This window comes from Mustela erminea, chromosome 17 (assembly GCF_009829155.1).
Source record: "Mustela erminea isolate mMusErm1 chromosome 17, mMusErm1.Pri, whole genome shotgun sequence".
In the NCBI taxonomy this organism is placed as follows: domain Eukaryota; kingdom Metazoa; phylum Chordata; class Mammalia; order Carnivora; family Mustelidae; genus Mustela; species Mustela erminea.
In genome coordinates, this window is record NC_045630.1 from 69,634,638 (window position 1) to 69,653,316 (window position 18,679).

At 64.2% G+C, this 18,679-nt stretch overlaps 1 protein-coding gene across 3 annotated transcripts; it reads right to left on the minus strand.

The window, feature by feature from the left end:
- Positions 1–867: 867 nt before the first annotated feature.
- Positions 868–9,657, minus strand: EFNA3 (ephrin A3). 3 transcript variants are annotated; one of them, XM_032317960.1, is made up of 5 exons: positions 9,528–9,657; positions 3,371–3,684; positions 2,410–2,475; positions 2,151–2,228; positions 868–1,925 (listed from the first exon to the last, which is right to left on the minus strand). In XM_032317960.1, the coding sequence occupies exons 1-5, from the start codon at positions 9,653–9,655 to the stop codon at positions 1,795–1,797; spliced, it is 717 nt and encodes a 238-aa protein (XP_032173851.1). In that variant the 5' UTR covers positions 9,656–9,657; the 3' UTR covers positions 868–1,794. The 3 variants fall into 3 exon arrangements, with proteins under 3 accessions (XP_032173851.1, XP_032173852.1, XP_032173853.1); XM_032317961.1 differs by lacking the exon at positions 9,528–9,657 and adding an exon at positions 4,141–4,250; XM_032317962.1 differs by lacking the exon at positions 2,151–2,228.
- Positions 9,658–18,679: the final 9,022 nt, after the last annotated feature.

Sequence of the window (18,679 nt, forward strand, 5' to 3'; positions counted from 1 at the left end):
GGCTGCGTGGCTGTTCCCCTGCCGTCTGGTGCCTTCTGCCTCCTCTCCTTTTCTGACAGGCACAGGGTGCTGGAGTCAGGTGAGCACCCCCACCCGCCCCGTGCCAGCACACTCTTAGCCCTTGGGCCTTGAGGGTTTAAACGAATAAAACAAAATTACCAAGGATTATAAAGGAAACCAACTACATGGAAACACAGTTATTAAAACATTTCCATTTTTTGGTCTAGTAACATAGATGCTTCTGGACTAACACATTAAAAACCGGGATGGTCTAACAACGAGGGTCCGTCCAAAGTAGTGACGGGAACAAATGGTGGTTTGAGCTTCAAAAACTGTAATGCAGCCGGAAAGCGGCGGTGGTTTCTGCTGGTGACAGAGACACGGGTCCCCTGCTAACTGTTTTGGCTGGTTGCCCAAGTACAGAAGAGAATGCTTCATTCCGGCTACAAGTGAGTGAAAACAACGATGTGATTTTTTTCCCTGTCTGGGTTCGCAGCCTCCCTGAAGCCTACAGACCCGGATCAAGACCCTGAGTGCGGAGCGGATGGGAAGCCGTCCGGAGGTGAGCGCCCCCGCGGGCCCACACTTCGGGCGGCCCTGAGACACATGGGGCCCAACTCAAGTTTCTGCGGAGAAATGTGGGTCTCTGGGAGGGTCAGTGATTTGCCCAAAGGCAGCCACGCCGGGCTCGAACCCCAGGGGCCTCCCTGCACCCAGAGCTGCCTCCTAAGGGAGACCGGGCCACAGAGGAAGTTACTCGCTCCATCCTCTGGCCCCCGAGTCCGACCCCACCACCCCTGCCCCCCTGACCTGTGGGTTTAACCAGAGTCCATTCGGGCGATGGTCCCTGAAATGACACACAGTTCGTTATTTTTATCTCCAGTTTATTTTTTTAGACTAAGAGCAGAGTATGAAAGTCACAGCCAAAGCACTTGAAAAAGGCCCGGAGGATGGGTAGGGCCACAGAGGGCGGGCAGGGCAAGGTCATGGGGTTTGGGTCCCGGCTCAGGGCTGGACGGGAGGGGGCGTTGTTGTCACACGGTCTCCAAAAGTGTCTGTGCGTTGCATAGGTCTTGTCTTCACAGAAGACACAAGAGGGGCCAGGGGGTCCCCCTGTGGGGGCCTAGCCTGGTGGGGAAGGGGTCTGAAGCTGGAAGGAGACGTCCAGGAAGGTCAGGGAGTTAAGGAGGGGGAGGGAGTCTGTCCGTCTGTACATTATATATAGAGATATAGCGTCTGTACATGCCTGCTGGAACCCCGGTGCCCACCCCGTGTCACCCTTGTCCACCGCCCGCCCCCCCCAGGGGTGTCTACTTGTAAACGTGGATTCAATCCAAACCCCAGTCCTGGGCGCGGGAGTGGGAGGAGGAGGACGTGCTTATTGCTGTAAACAGGGGAGCGGGGCAGTGGGCCACCCCCTCGCCCATCTAGTCCCCTCCCTGTGTTCCGCCCCTAGAACAGAATGACGGGGCGTGCCTCCCACGCTGGGGTCTGCTCTCTCTGGGGCAAATTTGTCTCTGGTGGTGACAACAGGGGAGGGTACCAGGGGTCGGACAAAGGTACCAGAGCCACAAGGCCACTCGGGACCCGTGGCTGTCCCTGCGTCTGGTCCACTTCAGGGCCCTACGTGGGGAGAGAGGGGGCAAAGGGGGCGGGCCCAGATGTGTGGCGCAGACCGCACTGCCAGCCATCGGAGGAGGGGTCGAGGCCCCACAGCGAGGCTTCCCTGGGAGAGGCCCAAGTCTCCCTGCCCTTCCCCAGCCCCGCGTGTCCCCGCCAAGGGAGGGGGCAGAGCTAGGAAGCCAAGAGCGTCATGAGGAAGAAGGCGATGCCCACCGCCAGGGGCAGGTGCTCCCGCTTGGGGCTGGTCCCGCTGATGCTCTTCTCAAGCTTGGGCACCTGCGGACTCTCTCCCTCAAAGTCTTCTGTGGGCAGACGGACAGAGAGCGCGGTGAGGGCCGGGCTGCGCGCGCGGGCGGGGCACGCGGCGGCGGCGGCGGGGCGGAGCCGGGACGTGGCCACCCACGGGGCCGGGCGGGGCGAGCGGGCGGGGCGAGCGGGCGGGCTGCGCCCCGGGAAGGCATGCGGGGCGAGCAGGCACGGGGCTGCGGTCCCAGCAGCGGCCACCAGAGGGCGCTGCGCAGACTCACCCAGCACGTTGATCCTCACATGGGGGCCCATGGTGAACGGGGGGAGGGTGGGGGCCGGCTTCTGCCCGGAGGGCGGTGCTGCGGGGCGCGGGGCGGGTGGGAGAGAGGAGGGGAGCGTCAGGGCCAGGACCCCCCCACCCCGCCGCTACAGCTGGGGAGCGAGTCCCCGCTCGGGGGGGCCCCCCGCCCCGCCCCCGGGAGCCCGGGGAGCCCCGAAGCGGGAGGCGAGGGCGCGCTGGCGGCCGGCGGCGGCACTCACTGGCGGCGCAGCAGACGAACACCTTCATCCTCAGGCACTTCCAGTGCGGGCCGTGCGCGGGCGTGGCTGCGGGCGAGACGGGGCCTCAGCTGCGTCCGCCGCGTCCCGCCCCTCCGCGCCGCCCCCTGCCCGGCTCCCGGGCCCGCGGACGCGAGTCGCGTGGCTACGCCGCCGGCCCGGGCAGCCCGCGCGGTCCCAGCCCTCGAGAAGCCCCGACCCTGAGGTCTCAGTCCTGCGACGTCCCTCGGGGACGCGGTGACCCCGCGACCCAAACTTCGGGCCGCCCCCAACCCTCCCCGCGTCTCAGACGCCGCAGGAGCCGCAGCCTGCAGCCCGCCCGCCCCACGCGGCGTCCCGGGGTGTCTCGCACCCCGCGACGCGGACCACGTGGCAGCCACGTGGCCCGCCCCGGCCCCTGCGGACCCCACGCCCTGGCCAGACGCTGACTCTCGCCTTTAGGCCCACCCCACCGCCCCAAATCCCTGACACTCGCCGTCAGGCCCAGGCCCACCCCACTAATCCCGGGCCCTGCCGACCGCCCCCCCACCCCCGGCCGGACTGACACTCGCCGTCAGGCCCACACCCCTACATACCTGGCCCCTGGGGACCTCATCCCAAGGCCCTCACGCACTTTTTCCCCGCCCTGCCCAGCCCGGCCCCGCGAGCTCCCCGAGCCCCCGGCCCCGGGGCCCCACCCCCTGGGCATCTCCCAGACACTTTCCTTACGCCCCTCCCCCGGACTCCACCCGTTGGTCGTCTCCCTGGTCCGCTCTCTAGGCTCCGCCCCCTTGTCCCACCCCTCGGTCATCTCCCAGGTCCGCTCTCTAGGCTCCGCCCCTGGCCACACCCCCTGGCCGTCTCCCAGGCCCTCTTTCGGCCCCGCCCCGGCCCACCCCGACACCCGCCCGCCCCGCCCCGGCCCGCCGGCCCCGCCCCCGGCCCCGCCCCGGCCGTCACTCACAGATGTAGTAGTACTCCTGGCCGGCGTGGAACTCGTAGCCCAGCGAGAAGGCGCTGTAGCGCTGGAACTTCTCCGAGAACTTGATGGGGCTGTGCGGGGCGTGCGGGCGGTTGCACTCCCAGCGCTTGAAGCCTTGGCTGGCGTTGCAGGTGCGGTAGCCGGCGCGGCTCACCATGTACAGCACGTACTGCTCCGCCCCGCCCCCGGGGCCCGGGCCCGCCCCGGGGCCCACCCCCGAGCTGTTGTAGTGGGGGCAGTAAATATCCAGATAATCGTTCACGTTCACCTGCACCGTGTAGCCCTCTCGCCGCAGGCTGCGGGGGAGAGGAAGCGGGTCAGAGAGAAGAAACCCCACGCCAACCCCCGTCCCACGCCGCCGCTCGGCACAGCTTCCCTCGGGCCTTCGCAGCCTCTCGGCGTTTCTCCGGAGCCGCCTCTCTTCTCAGCGCCTGTCCCCGTCCCCGTCCCCAGGGCCCTAGCGCCACCAGGCCCACGGCAGCTGCCCACGCCCACGCCTCGTGCTGTCCTCCTCCCGGCGGCCGCCAGAGGGCAGCAACGGCGCAGGGAAGCCCGGCCTGCCTCCAACGCGGAAGGGGGACGTGCGCTTTGGTTGCCACAGAAACGGCGCAGGCCCCAGCGACTCCCAGACCCCGGCCCGGATTTCCTCCGCCCATCCCCCACAATCCTCCACTGCGGGGGGTGGGGGGGGAGTGGTCGGGGACTGGAAGGGAAGGGGGGAGTGGGAGGGATCCCTTCCCAGAGATGCGCACCTCTCCCGCATGCTTCCCTGCCGTGGCCAGCGCACCCCCGAGGCCAGTCGGCCAGGACCTGACCTCACAGACGCAGGTGTGGACGCTTCGCGCATATCCACGCCTAAGTGCCGTGGCGCGCACACAGACACGCGCACCGTCCGCGCGGGAGGCACACACCTGGGGGAGCCAGGCTGCCTGTGTGTTGGACTCGCACGCAGGACTGGTTGACCTCAGACATCTCAAGCTCTCTTCCTGCGCCCACCCTCCCCACCCCTGCGCCCCCCCAGACACACATACACACAGCGCACATGCCCTCCCTGCGCTATTCCTGGCAATCAAGGTCCCCAGTAACTGAGACAACAGAGCTGGGAGCAGGGACTCAACAGCAAGGCCCCACGCGGTAGCATGCCCACCGGCCCAAACTTCCATCTCCCTACACCGTCCTCCTCAACCACCGGCCCTGAGTGGTGCTCGGCGGAGAAGTGGGCAGAGTGCCCGGGCAAGATGGCTGAGCCCCCTACTTCCTTGATTCTTCTATGGGGACACAGGAGCAGACGCTGGGTCCCTCGTAATCCCCACCTGCCTTGCCAACCGTCATCAAAGTGTTGGTCTTAATGCCCTGGGTGGGGGTGCGGAGATGGGGAAAACATCCCAATGGAGAAAGAAACTCAAGAGAAGTAAGGGGAAGTTTCCCCAAATTTCTTTAGGGTAGGAATCCACACATCCCTCCAGGGAGAGGAGAACATGGTGGACACAGAGGGCCCGGGGCACTTGGCAGCCTGTCATACCACAGGGGTCTCTCAGCCCTGGGAACTCCCTGAGGGGAGGGACTGGCTCCTCCGGTCACCAAGCACCTCCCAGTTCCACAAATAGTCATTAGATCCATTAGGGAAACAAGCTTGGAGGCCTCTGAATCGGGCGGAGCTTTGAGGGTCCCTCCCCACCCAACCAGACTTGCTGGGCCTGGCCTGTGCCACCCCCTCCCCAAGCGCTCCCTTCCAAGCCTGGCAGGGAGCAGAGAGATGAGAGCTGGTGCCTGGGCACCTCAGTGGGAATGGGCACAGCCTTCTTGAGTCATCAGGAATGCCACCAGTCCCACCTGGTTCCCACGGGAGTGATGGGTCACTTAGGCCCCTCCCTGGCCCTGGCACTCAGGTGGGCAGGAGTCTCGGCCTGGGGCACTGGGAGCAGGAAAACGGGTTAGACCAGGCCGAGTTCCTGGCGCCACCTGGGTTTGCCTCTCTATCCCCAGCTTCCAAGTCTACTGTTCCTCCCCCATAGGCTTTGAGGAGGGGACCACCAGTGATAGGGGGCTGGGCCCAAAGCCGCAGCCCAGCCACCCTGGGACTTCTGTCCTTGAGCCTCACCTAGGTTTCCAGCCCTGCTGTGAAAGGACCCTTCCCTGGGACCCTGCCCATCTCCCCCTAGAACACAGCCTATCCCAGGAAGGAGTAAACCAAAGCCAGGGTCACTGGGACAGGTGACCTCAGTTTCCTCGACAGGGCGGGGACTGGCCTTACAGAGAGGCCTGTGGGTGAGCCCCAGTGAAGAGAAGCCATCTTCTACCTCTCCCTGGGCTGGGTGGCAGGAGGAATCCCTGAAATGCCCCCCAAGCTGGGCATGTTGGAGGAAGTGCGGCTTGTGGCATGGCTGTGGGCAACTGGAGTCTGGCGGGCAGGGGACTGGGTGTCCCCAGTCACAAGTCCTGGGAGACCCCAGTGAGGTGTCTCCTAGGCTCGGGCGCTGTCAATGAATCTGTCACCCTCCCCGCCCCAGCAGTGCCGCTAGGCCGCGCAATGGCCTGTGGCTCACTCCCCCTCTAGGGCTGCAGCTCCCCATCCGCGGGGGGGGGGCGTGGGAGGCACCTGGGGGCTGGGGTGTGCCTGCCCCTCCGAACGGTTCTCTATTCTTCCTCCCTTCCTGGCCTCCACGTCTCTCGCAGAAAGGCAAGTGTTGACACACCCCACCAGGAGGGGGTGCACCCTCACCCCGTTATTTCGTCTCTCGGGCTCTCACCGCCTCCGGGGCGCATTCCGACCCTTCTCCGTCACTCCTTCAGTGCCCCGCCGGCTCGCGCCTGGGGGGGTGGGCGGCGGGGGAGCAGGGAAGGAGCAAACCTCTCCCCGCGGGGCAATTAGGGGCAGGTAAACAGGGTGCCTAACAAGACCAGGGAGTAGGGAAGGCATCCCGAGGGGCCCTGACCTTGCTTAATCCCTGCCCCCACCCCTAGAAGCCGGGATGCGGAGGAGCGATGGCAAGACACCGACCCGGGCTCCCTCCCCTCTGGCGCGCGGCCCCGAGGCGGCGCGCCGCTCGCTCCAGCAGGCGAGGCCGGACCTCGTGCGCGCGGCGTGGGCCCCGCGCGCCCGGCTGGCGGTGGGTGGGTGGCGGGAACGTTCGCGGGGCGGCGCGTGCACGCGGACACCCCCGCACCTCTCGGGGCGCTCCCGGCGCCCCGCCCCGCTGGGTCTCGCCGGCCCCGGCCCGGGCCCGGGCTTCTCCCGCCGGCGTCGCGTGGGGGAGAGGCAGCGCGCCCCACGTCCCCGCCCCCTCCCTGCGACAGCGGCGGGCGGCGGCGGAGGTTTATTGATCTGCAGCGGCGGCGAGGAGCGAGAGACCCGCCGAGAGCGAGCCACGAGCGGAGTGAGAGCAGGCGCGCGCGGCCAGAGGGGAGGCTACCAGACCCGGGTCCCCGAGAGGGGACAGGGCGAGACGGCGAAAGAGGGGGGCCCCGAATCGGAGAGAGAGAGGACCGGAATGGGAACGGAGGGAGGCGGGGAGAAAGGGAGAGAGGAGGGGGCCGAGCGCGGGGGCCCCCAGACAGCGGAGCCGAGCCGGCTGTCGGGGGCGGGCAAGGGGGTGCGGGCAGAGCCTCGGCGGCTGGGAGAACGCGCGCAGGGGAAAGACCAGCGGGACCTAGTACAGCCTCAATAAACCTTTGCTGAATGAACGCGTGAAAGCGAGACCAGCCGCAGAAACGTTTCCGAGAGACAGAGGTAGGGAGCCGGCTGGAGAAGATGCTGCCGACGCTTCCCGAGTTAGGGGTGAATAACAGCGCCTTGCTCCCTTCTGCAAAGCAAGGAAGCACAGGGCCGGGGGGCATGCGTGTGGCCATCAGCCGGTCCTCCCACCCCCACCCCAAATTCAATTCCGGGCTCAGGGGACCCCTCCGTCGACCTCACATTTTCCTCCAGGATGGTACCCCCCATCCCTAGTCCGGCCAGGTTGGGAACTGGTCTCTCCAATTACAGCGGATCAGACGGAGGGCCCGAGTGGGGGGGGACGCGGGGCGAGATCACCACCGCTGTGCGGGGCACTGCCCCCGGGTCTGTCAAAGGAGGCCTCTGCACGTGTCCCACCAGCACCCTCCCACGTGACCCCGGGAGGCGGGGTCGCAAGACCCTCTCCACGTGACCCCAAGGGGCAGAGACCCTCCGCACGTGACAGGGGGTGGGAGCCCGGCGCCCTGCTCACGTGACGGGGGGAGGGGGCGCAGGAGCCTGTGGCTCGGCCCGGCCCCGCCCCCAGCTCCCTGGCCCTCTCCACTCCCGGCTCCGGAGCACGTCGCTCTCACGATTTATGGGGCCGCGGCTGCCGCAGTGAGGGAGCCGGGGAGCCCGGGCGCAGCGGCAACAAAGGCCGAGGAAGCGAGGCGGGGGCGGCGGCGTCCTCCCAGCCGGGTGCGCGCCCCCTCCCACCTCTGCCGGTCCAGACCTGCGGGGGAGCGGGGAAGACAGAAAGGAGGCTCCCGGAACCGGGCTCCGCCACCCCCTCCCAGGGCTTTCACCTGAGCCCAGGTGTATGCGGGGGAGGGGAACCTGATCAACAACATCCCCCCCACCCTCAGGCCGTTCCCGCATACCCCCGGCTCCGGCGTCCCCTAAGAACGCGGGGTTGCCCAGAGGGTGGTGGGAACCTGGGACCCCTCACCTGCGTACTCTCCACTCCCCGCCAGACTCTAGCGGGGAGGGGGGAGGCGGACGTGTGAGTCTGGGGGAGGGGGACGAGCTAGATAGAACGGGGAGTCAGCCCCCAGCACCCCCCGGAGTTCTTCGAGTCCCGCTCCCGGGGTGGGGGGAGGGGCCTCATCCCCACCCCCGAGGTTTCCATGGGAAGCGAGAGGGGGGCGTCGTTGGCTCATCCCCACCCCCAGTCTGACACTCGGGCGCGAGCAGGGAGAGAGGGGGAGGCGCGGAGCCCCAAACAACAAAGAGCGGAGCGGCGAGCGGCAGCCCCTCCCCCGGGAGGCTGGGGGTCGCGGCCGCCCGGCCCTCCCGGCCCCCTCCCCTGGGGCCTCTCCAGTTGCTCCCGAGTCGCCCCCCAGGGTGGGGAGCCAGAGGCAGTGCCGCCGCCGCCGCCGCCTGGGCAGGTGTGACAGTGACCCCCGCGTCCCTAGGGATGCCCCCAACACACAGACACACACGGAGGCACGGCGGGGAGGAGAAGACAAGGGCAGCGAGGACTGAGCAGATTGAGGACCCGGCCCCGCAGCCGGCACCCAGCCGCCGCGCCACACACCCCGGGAAACCACACGGCCGCCCTGACACCCGCCCAGACCGCGGCGGCGCCGGCAGCCACCCCAGCCCAGACGCGGCCGGCCACGCGGACAGCGACCGCAGCCCCCTCCCCGCCCCGCCGCCCGCTCCCACCCCCAGACGATCGCCGACGCAGACACACAAATCACACACTCAGACACACACGCACACTGACAGCCGCGCACGCCCGCTCACACTTGGAGCCACACGCCGTCCCCAGGCCGGGCGTGTGTGTGCGTGTGTGACACGCCGACATCTGCCTGCCTGTCTCCGGTTCGCCGGTGGCCCACGTTCCCATCCCCACCTAGCAGCACCTCCAGGACCCCAGCCGCGGCGACCCAGCCCCGGCTCACCCGCGCCTGGCGTTTCCCCACAACCAGGGCAGGCCATTCGGCTACGTTCTGAGGAGGCGCCGGGCCGGACTCCCTGCCCTGCCCCGGACCCCACTTTTAAAAGCGGGAGTCCTAGACAGAACCCCTCGAAAGCCTCAGCGCTGAAAACAGGTCATCCCTGGCCGCCCCCCCCGCCCCGTGCGATGGCCCAGCACGGCTGAAGGGGGCGAAGATGGGGGACTGTGGAGGGGCGCTCGTCCAGCGGCGGGCGCGGAGAGAGGGCAAGGCGGGGTGCGGTGTCCCCGAGCAGCCTCCTCCGCACGGCCCAAGTCCTCCTTCCGAGACCTCAACAGCCCCTTTCAGACCACCCCCCCGCGAGTTTCGCAGCCGCCCACAGAGTGTGCCCCTCTTCCTCGTTCCCAGCCCCCAGCCGTGCCTCCCAGGACCCCCACCCCCGGTGCCCTCAGGACTTCCCGGGCCCACCGGCTCCCCCCCTCGCAGACGCGGGACGCTCTGGGCTCCCCGGGCCCCGACTCACTGCTGGTTGGAGCTGTTCCAGTATACCGCATGCCGGTTTCCCAGCGCCCCCCCGGGCCCCTGGGCCAGCAGCGGCAGCAGCGGCACGGGCACGAGCAGCAGCAGCAGCAGCAGCGGAGCCGCCGCCATCCCCGGAGCCGCCGCCGCCGCCGCCCCCCCGACTGAGCCCCGCGCTCCCGGCTTCTCGCCTCCCAGCTCCCTGCTGCCGCCGCCGCCGCCGCCGCCGCCGCCGCCGCCGCCGCCGCCGGCCCCCAAGCCTTAGGCCACGCCCCCAGCCCTTCCCTCCGCCCTCCGGGCGCGCCCCCGAAGCCCCGCCCCAGGCGCGCTCCCGCCTGACCCGGCCCCGCCCCGCTCGGACCCGGAGCGCGCGGCGCTGGGGAGATGGGGACCGCGCTGCCCCGTCGGGAACGACCGGCGCGCGCCTCCTCGCTCCCTCTTAGGTTTACTTTTTGCGCGGGTCTCCGGCCTTCTGCTGCCCAGTCTCGAGCTCCCTGGAGAAGGACTAGGGGGGCCCAGACCAGGGTCTCCATCTTCTGGGAGCACATCCACCCGGGGGATGGGGCGAGGGAGATTCGGAAAGGAGCTGGGGGTCCAGGACAGCTTCATAAGTAGAACTAGGCCCCTTCCCACCCCTTCCTTCCGAGCAGTCCGCCCTCCGCTGGGTCCATGGCCTTCTTCCCGAGTGACGGAGGAGGCCGCTGGGAGGCAGGGCGGAGAGGCCGCAGTGGGCACCAGGGGCGTGAAAGCCACGACCTGAAGCCCCCAGCGCCACACGAAGCTTGTTTGTCTTGGAGGAGGGAGAGGGGCTTGGGCCTTAGAATGTCCCTAGTGCGTGTTCTGGAAGGGCCCAGAGGGGCGTCCCTCAGCTTGCTTGCCGCCGGACGCTCTCACTGACATTGTCCCCACAGTGACGCCCAAGCACAGACGTCGCACACACACATTCGCCAGAACAGAGAGACACAGCCTTGGACACGGACGTTTACACACAGGCATGCCCTAGCCGACACTCACACCACCAGAGATCCGCAGACACACGGACCGTGGGAGCACACCCCAGACCGTGCCCAGCGCACAGGCCCACGGGCCCCCAGAAAGCCACAGCTCCTTGCTCTCCTCAGGTCCCTTCTTTGCCCAGGAAGTAAACGTTGAGGGAAAGGGTCTGGGATCCAGACATAGGGGGTGCCCAGCCGTCATGTCTTCTCTCTTGGAGAGGCTCGGACGGGAGTGACCGGGTCTCAGACCAGGTTCCCACAGTCCACACCCCAGCGCCCTGCGCCCAGGGAGACTGTTGTGATGCTCTTTTCTCCTTTACTTCAGGAGGGAAGGCAGGCAGATCCCCTCCATCTGCTGGTTCTTGGCGGGGCAGGGGTCCCCACACAAGTCAGCCTCAGGGGCTGCGGTGGGGGTGGGGGGACAGTGCCATCCGGCACGGGCCTCGTGCCCAGCTTCTGCCAGGCAAAAGCAGTCTCCATCCTCCCGCAGCTCCCCTCCACCCCAGGAGATCTCCTCTCCCTTCTCGAGAGCCAGAAAATAAATTGGGCCCCTTGGGGTGGGAATGGGGGACTTTGCAAACAGCTCTCTCTTTCCCCAGACTCTGCACCCCCAGGGAGATTTGTTTCTCCCGAATGATGCTAACATGCTCTACTCCAGGTACCCCAGGTCCCAGCCTCCTCCTCCGCCCCCCACGCTCCCTGTGGGGCCAAGGGAGGCTTCTCTTTGTAGGGCCCACAGTGGGCAGAGGGCTGCCCATTTATGTATGGATGGAAGCTTGCTGGTTTGGTCTAGGAGTTCAGATTTCATTTTATTTATTTTTTAAAGATTTTATTTATTAATTTGACAGAGATCACAAGGAGGCAGAGCAGCAAGCAGAGAGAGAGGGGGAAGCAGGCTCCCTGCTAAGTAGAGAGCCAGATGTGGGGCTCGATCCCAGGACCCTGAGATCATGACCTGAGCCAAAGGCAAAGGCTCAACCCACTGAGCCACCCAGGCGCCAGCAGATTTCATTTTAGAAGCCTTAAATCCCTCTTTGTAGAATCTGGGCCCCAGTTATGGATGTGAGTGTTTTTCTACAGCACTCAGATACTCTTGTCTAGAAACAAGAATTCCCATACCCACTCCCCATAACTGACCCTTTCTCCTTAGACTCTGGAGCCCTTTCCCTAGGATTTAAGCAGGTCTGTTGGGTTTTTAAGCTCTGAGACACTCTCTATAGAGCCCAGGGCCTGTCCATGGGATCTGGTGCTCTATGCGGACCTCTGGCCAAATCAGTCTCTGACTGATGTGGGCTTTTGTGTGTTTTAGGATAAGTACTCTCTATGTGGACCCAGTCTTTGGGGTGCTTCTCTTTGTAAGTAGTGCCTCCGTGCTGTTTCCTTCAGCAGGAGGTGGCCCTGTGTGTCTCCCTACCTTGGTGAAGGAGTTTGAGGTAATGGCGCCTTTACCTGCTCCGCGGGTGACTCCTTTGTGCCACACACAAGTTGCTTGACTAAGTGGGGTGACATGGGGTATGGCCTTCAAGTCCAGCTGTGGTGCACAGGCCTGCTTGGAGGCCTCTCTGGGGACTGGGTCTTTGGGTGTATGATCACGGCCATTGTCTGCACACCTGGGATCTGATCTGAAGCCTAGGCCTCTTTTTGTGGCATCTGGGTCCTCAGTGGGTTCTAGGCCTCTGTGTAGAACTGTCACTCAACTTTTTCTCAACGGTGACCCACAGTTAGATGGTTGTTTATTTGTTCATATGTATTTATTTTTTAAAAATATTTTATTTGTTTAATTCACAGGCAGAGGTCACAAGCAGGCAGAGAGACAGGCGGGGGTGGGCAGGAAGCAGGCTCCCTGCTAAGTAGAGAGCCCGATGCGGGGCTTGATCCCAGGACCCTGAGACCATGACCTGAGCCGAAGGCAGACGCTTAAGGACTCAGCCATCTAGGTGCCCCAAGATGTATATATTTTTTTAAAAGGTTTATTTATTCCTTCCTTGAGAGAGTGAGAACAAGCACGAGTGGAGGAGGTGAAAGAGAGAATCTCCAGCAGAGACCCCAACGCGGGGCTCGATCCCACAACCCTGAGGTCATGACCTGAGCTGAAAGCAAGAGTCAGACCCTGGGGGGCTCCATCGGTTGGGCATCAGCTTCTCCCTCTTCCTCTGCATGCCGCTCCCCCTTTGTGCGCCTCTCTCTGTGTGAAATAAATAAATAAAACCTAAAAACTTAAAAAACCTAAAAAAAAAAACCCTAAAACCTAAAAAAAAAAAGAGTGGGACACTTAACTGGCAGAGCCACCCAGGCGCTCCAAGATGTATGTTTCCCCAGAGAGCACACACGTGTGCACACACACACTCACATGTACCCAGAACAGTAATGGTCATGACACAATAGCCTTACTACAGAGGACACACTCAGATTTTTCTTCTCTTCTAGTCTTAAAATTTCTTTAAAATAAGAAGGTGGCCCATAAAATGGAGACCCATAAAATGTATTCTTGATTTCACCACCCCATAGGCTCACAAGTCGTGGTTTGGCTGTGGCATCTAAGGCCTGGGCCCGGATGGACACCAGAGCGAGGCCTCTGGTTGGGGGGGGGGGGGTCCTCTCCCTGGGGCCGGCCCTCCCTCTAGGGCCTCAGGCCTCTTCTCTCTTACCTGTGGGTTCTGCCTGCCTCTCCCTCTGGCCCTCAGTCTCGCCGGTGCTCCTCTGGTTGCCATGCTTTCTCCAGGGACACAGAATTCAGACCCTTGGGAGCCCTGTGACATGGTGCCACAGGTCTACCTGTCTCGGGGCCACAGAAGCAGGGAGCGGACCAGGTAGGGGACAGAGGGAGTACTCAGGCCCTGTGGCCCAAGGCGGCTCCCAGGACATCGGGTGGCAAACCCAGAGCTGAGATGTATTCAATAAATCATGGAGGCTGGGGCCTGGGGGAGGGGAGTCCAGCAGGGAAGGGGGCCGCGGATAAACAATTCGTTGAACAAACAAGCAAGGGGCCTGCGAGAGGGAGGCCTGGGCACGTGTGTGCGCGGGGGAGGCAGCCACCTGCTCAAGGGAACCGTTCCCAGGCTCCGCACCTTGCCCAGGGGCCCATGCGAGTGGCCCGCAGCGGGCCGGTGGTCAGGAGGGTCCTGGTGTGGAGACCCGAGTGCTGAGGACCAGGGCGATGCGTGTGTCTGCCGACTCTGCCGTGTTGTCCGCAGGGATGTGCGACATGCAGTGTCCTGAGTTGTCGTGGAGCCACACACACACACACACGCACACACGCCTGCCCTGGGACGCAGGCACCGCTGTGTGTCCAGGACGCAGGAAACCAGGATGCTAGGCTCAGTGGGCTGGTTGGGGGCAGGGGGACGGGGAGAGCCACCGACTCTTGTCACCATCCTCGTCACACCCTGCTTCCTCTTACGAACCCCGCAAGCTGCCCGGCCTGAAGTGTGGGGGCATCTCTGGGCTGCTGTGAGAGGTGCGTGTGGGTCCTCTGCACGTGCTTCCAGAAAAGCCGAGAGGGAGGTTGTGTGGCTTAGCAGGGGCAGGAGGGGCTGGGGGTTGAATTCTAGTTCCGCCACTCATTGGCTCTTCAGGTCACCGCACTTGTGACCGCCTCCTCGTCTGTAGAGCAGGGAGAACAGGACCCTTCTGCAGGGGCTGCCTGTGGCCGGGGTAGGACCCGTGTCCCAGCAGCACTCGGCACAGTGCTTAGGGCCTGTGATTTCATGCGGGCCTCATCACTAGTTATTTATTTATCCATTTATTTGACAGACAGAGATCACAAGCAGGCAGAGAGGCAGCAGAGAGAGAGAGAGGAGGAAGCAGGCTCCCCGCTGAGCAGAGAGCCCGATGCGGGACCCGATCCCTGGGATCATGACCTGAGCCGAAGGCAGAGGCTTTAACCCACTGAGCCACCCAGGCGCCTTATTTATTTATTTTTAAGGATTGTATTTATTTATTTGAGAGAGAGAGAGAGAATACGGTGGAGGGGAGGGGCAGAAGGAGAGAGAGAAACAGGCTCCCTGCTGAGTAGGGGCCCAGTGGATGCTGCGAGGCTCCATCTCAGGATCCCCGAACCGTGACCCCAGCTGAAGACAGATGCCCAACCCACTGAGCCACCTAGGTGCCTCATTTGTTTATTTATTTATTTAAAAGATTTTATTTAGCAGAGACAGCCAGAGAGGGAACACAAAGGGACGTAGGGGAGGGAGAAGCAGACTCCCGCTGAGCAGGGAGCCAGATGCAGGGCTCAATCCCAGGACCCTGAGGTCGTGACCTGAGCTGAAGGCAGACACTAAACCACCGAGCCACCCAGGCGCCCATTTATTTATTTATTTTTAAAGACTTTATTTTTGAGTAATCTCCACATCCAGCATAATGGGGCTTGAACTCACAACCATGAGACTCACAGGCCCCACCTCCACCTCCCCTGGCAGAGCTAGCAGGGAGTCCCCAACACCATTATTATGAAGGGGTCCTCTCCTGAGGTCTGCCCACTGAGACTAGCCCTGGACTCGCTTTTCCATTCCTTCTCCTGCTCGCCAAGCTTCTCCATACAGCTGGCGGGGCAGAGCCGCTGTCTGGGGAGTGGGATGGGGCAGGAAACAGTTCGACGGACTCAGGGAAGGGGCAATTTCAGCCCCAACCAGGAAGTCCCTATCCTTGACGGTGTGGACGGCGGCGGGGTCTCTGACCTCCACACACTGCAGTCTCCTAACCGCTAACACTCCGCCTGCATCCAGACTCTGTTGCCTTTCCCGCCACCAAGACACCAAGATTGAGCTTTCAAGCCAGTGGCTTCAAGGAGAGGGGACGGGGCAGAGGTCTGAGCAGCTACCCCCGCCCCGCCCCGCCTCGCCTCATAGCCAGGACTCTAGCCCCCACCTTCTGCTTAACGGTTAAGAGGCTCCCTGGCCACGATTGTTATGTCTGGGAGAATCCCATAGAAGTGGCTCCCTAGAGTTGGGGGGGGGGCAGGCTGCAGGGAGCCTCCAAGGGCGGGGGTGGAATACAGGGCGGGTCCCCTCCCTCGTAGGCTCCGGCATTCCCCAGCCCTCCGGAGTCCTCTGGAAGGGATCTGCTCCCTGCAGGAGAGAGCCAGCAGACAGGTCTGAGCTGGCCTGCTCCTCCGCAGACAGAACAGGTTGGGGGAGGGGGCTAGTTGGGGGGGAGCGGTGACTCTAAACCCCCTTATTGTCTCCTCCGGGGAGCCGGGGCCAGAGGGGACTATGGCTTGGGCACACCCTGCCACAGCCGGGGGCCCAGCCCTATGCCTCCCTTGGCCAGCCACTGCCAACTGGGGAGCCAAGAGTCTGGGCCCCCAAGTGGAGCCGGTGCCTGCCCACCCCTTCCCAGAGAGCCCTTCTCTCTACTCCCCTCCCCTGGGCTGGGCAGGTCCAGGCTAATCTGCACAGAGCCTCACAGCAAACATTGATCTGTAATAGAACCACAGTGTGTGTTCAGGAGAAGGGACTCCAGACAATGCGAGATCCAGACAGCAGCCATACCCACTCACACGTACGTACAGACGGGAGTGCAAACACAGCCCGACCACGGGCCCACACTGAGCCACATGCACAGGCACTACCCGGTCTGCGCACCCCGTCCCTGCCCTCAACTTTGTCCTTCAAGCGCAAGTTTCCTCTGACAGCCCGTGCCCCCTTAGAACTTTCTACATAGCTCTAGAGTAGCCTTCGCGCTTGGCATTATAATCATTTGCTGGCCACTCTGCCTTCCCGAGTAATCTGCAGATTCCTTAGGGGAAAGGACCTTGTCTGATGCAAGTGCTTACCCCTGCACGCAGCAGGCAGCCTGGTGTTGAGTTAGGAGGAACAGGTAAGCTGATTCAAATCATTGTTGGATTGATACACAGAGAAAGAGGTGCCCTCAGACGGGGCAGGGGGGACACCCATGTCTAGAGACCCTTGAAGCACACAGGACGATCAGGGCTGCTGCTCCCACCCCTAGGGCCCCACTACTTCTCAGCTTCTTCAAAGGGCCTCCCTCTTGGTGCGGTGGGAGACCACGAATCTGAGCTTCCCCTGAGGGCTGGCAGGCAAGCTAAGGGTTAATGACACCTCATTAGTATTTAATTGGAGGAAGGAAGCTGGCCTGGCACCAGACAGGTGGGCAGGCATCGCTGGGCTCCAGCACCCTGCCAGGCATGTGGGTGATTTGGCCCTGGAGACCCTCAACCCCGCCGGGGGCACCGCCCCCCACCATTGTTTTGCCAATTTCATCTCTAGACAGTACAGGCCAGCCCTCCCCATCTGTCAACAACATCCAGAGGGAGAGGCAGACCTCTCCTTTCTGCTTCAGCAGGGCTGCGCCCCCTCCCACTGGAGGAGACACCGGGGGCTAGAAGAGGGGTGGGGTCAGGAATGGGGAAAGGAGAGAGAAATTACGGAGCTGCTAAAGGATACAGTCGGATACAGACAAGCGACAGGGCTGGGGATGTGGAGATGTCTGCTCAATTTGACCTTAAATGAAGAGAATGCAAATGAGATGCAGACGATATGCAGAAGACCAGGAGGATGTCAGAATTAGCATTCCGCTTGGCACCCAGGACCCCAAGGCTGTTGCCAGGACTCCTCCCCTAACCTTCCTGGGGTAAGCGGCACTGACCATTACTTGGAGTGAGAAAAGGACCTCGAGAATGACAAGAGCTTGGTTGGGCTAGGGCTGCGGGGACCTGGGAAACTGAGCTCCACCCCAGCTTCCCCACCCCCAACCCAACCTGCGCCCCCCGCCCCCAGATGCCACTGGAGCTTCAAGCAGGACCACTCTCCTCTCCAGGTTACTGGGGTCGCACCCTTCCTTCGGGTTGCTATGGGGACCCCTCCCCACCTCCAGGCCTGAACCAATGGGCATCACCAATTATGACCTCATGCCCCAGGCTGGGGACTCAACTGGCTGTTTGGAAGCCTGAGCGGCCCAGTCCAAGTGCGTCACTGCTGGGAATCCCCCCCCCCCCCCACGACCCCGGCTGCGGTACCCCGGCTGCGGTAGCCTGCTGAGAGCAGGCCGAGCTGGAGCTCACGATTTGATGAATGAATGAATAAGCAAAGGAGGGAAAGAGAAGAAAAGAGGGAGGGGTCACATAGAAAGACCAAAACTTCAGGGTTTAGCTTCTAGGAAAAGGGTGATTTGCAACCCTGCAAAGTGTGGGGCAGGACCCGGGTCGCCCGCACAGTCTGCCAGGCTCTTGGGACGACGAGACAGAGTGAGGCAAAGATGACCAGTTTTCGCATCTGCTGGGGAGAGACTAGGGCGGGCCCAGCGAATTGAGAGCCCCACCCTGGGCCGTCTAGCGCCGCTGAGTTTAGGGGAGATCGGTGCCGCCCCAAAACTCATAGGCCTGCCCAGCCTCCCGGAACCGCGCCCCGGAACGCGCCTGGAGGCCTTCTCATGGGTCAGGCCCAGTCGCGGAAGGCCGCCCGGCACCTTCAGCCTGCCTCGGCCCCGGGGAGCAGACCTGGCCCTCTACAGGGCGCGCCCCGGGGTTGGCCGGGCTGAATGCGCAGGGCCAGGCATGAGAAAAGGGCGGGCTGGCGGGTCGCCAAAGTCCAGCCGCCCAGGCGTCCGCGTAGACACCTGCCGGGAGCAGGCGGCCGGCGAGGGCCCCTCCGCGGGCCCGCCCCCTCCTGCTCCGCACACTGGGCGCGACGACCGGCTGGGGGGCCGAGGGAGGTGTGGGGCCGCTGGCCGCGGGGTGCCACCTGCACGGTCCTCAGTGGAGGGCGGGGGCTAGTCGCCCGTCGCCCCCGCGCGCCCCGCCGACGGCTGGGGGAGGGGAACGGTGCAGAAGCCTGCAGCGCCCCGTTTCCGCGGCGACAGACTGACCCCCCCCTCCTGGATGGCAGGAGAGACGCGACTCGAACCCAGGCCCTGAAGCCGGGCCGGAGCTCCTCCTCCAGCACCGACGCCCCCGCCCGTGCGCTAAACAGCGCGGGGGGCAGGGGCGATGCCGAGGGCGCGGACGAGCCCAGCCGCAGGCACGTGCACCTCCAGACGTGGCGTTCCCCGGACGCGGCCTCGAATGGGGGGAGGGGGCGACGGGCGTCTGCCCCGCCCGCGGCGCCGCCCTCCAGCCCTCCGGCGAGCGGGGTCCGAGCGGGGTGTGAAGGGCTGGGGGAGGGGCCCGCGATGCCCGGAGTTCCGGCGTCTGTCAGTCTCCCCC

Excerpts from the sequence above, each read along its gene's own strand:
- EFNA3 (XM_032317960.1), bottom strand. The coding sequence starts at position 9,655 with ATGGCGGCGGCTCCGCTGCTGCTGCTGCTGCTGCTCGTGCCCGTGCCG. Across the intron at positions 3,685-9,527 it reads TGGAACAGCTCCAACCAGCA|CCTGCGGCGAGAGGGCTACA; the intron begins GTGAGTCGGGGC and ends TCTCCCCCGCAG. Across the intron at positions 2,229-2,409 it reads GTTCGTCTGCTGCGCCGCCA|CACCGCCCTCCGGGCAGAAG; the intron begins GTGAGTGCCGCC and ends CGCGCCCCGCAG.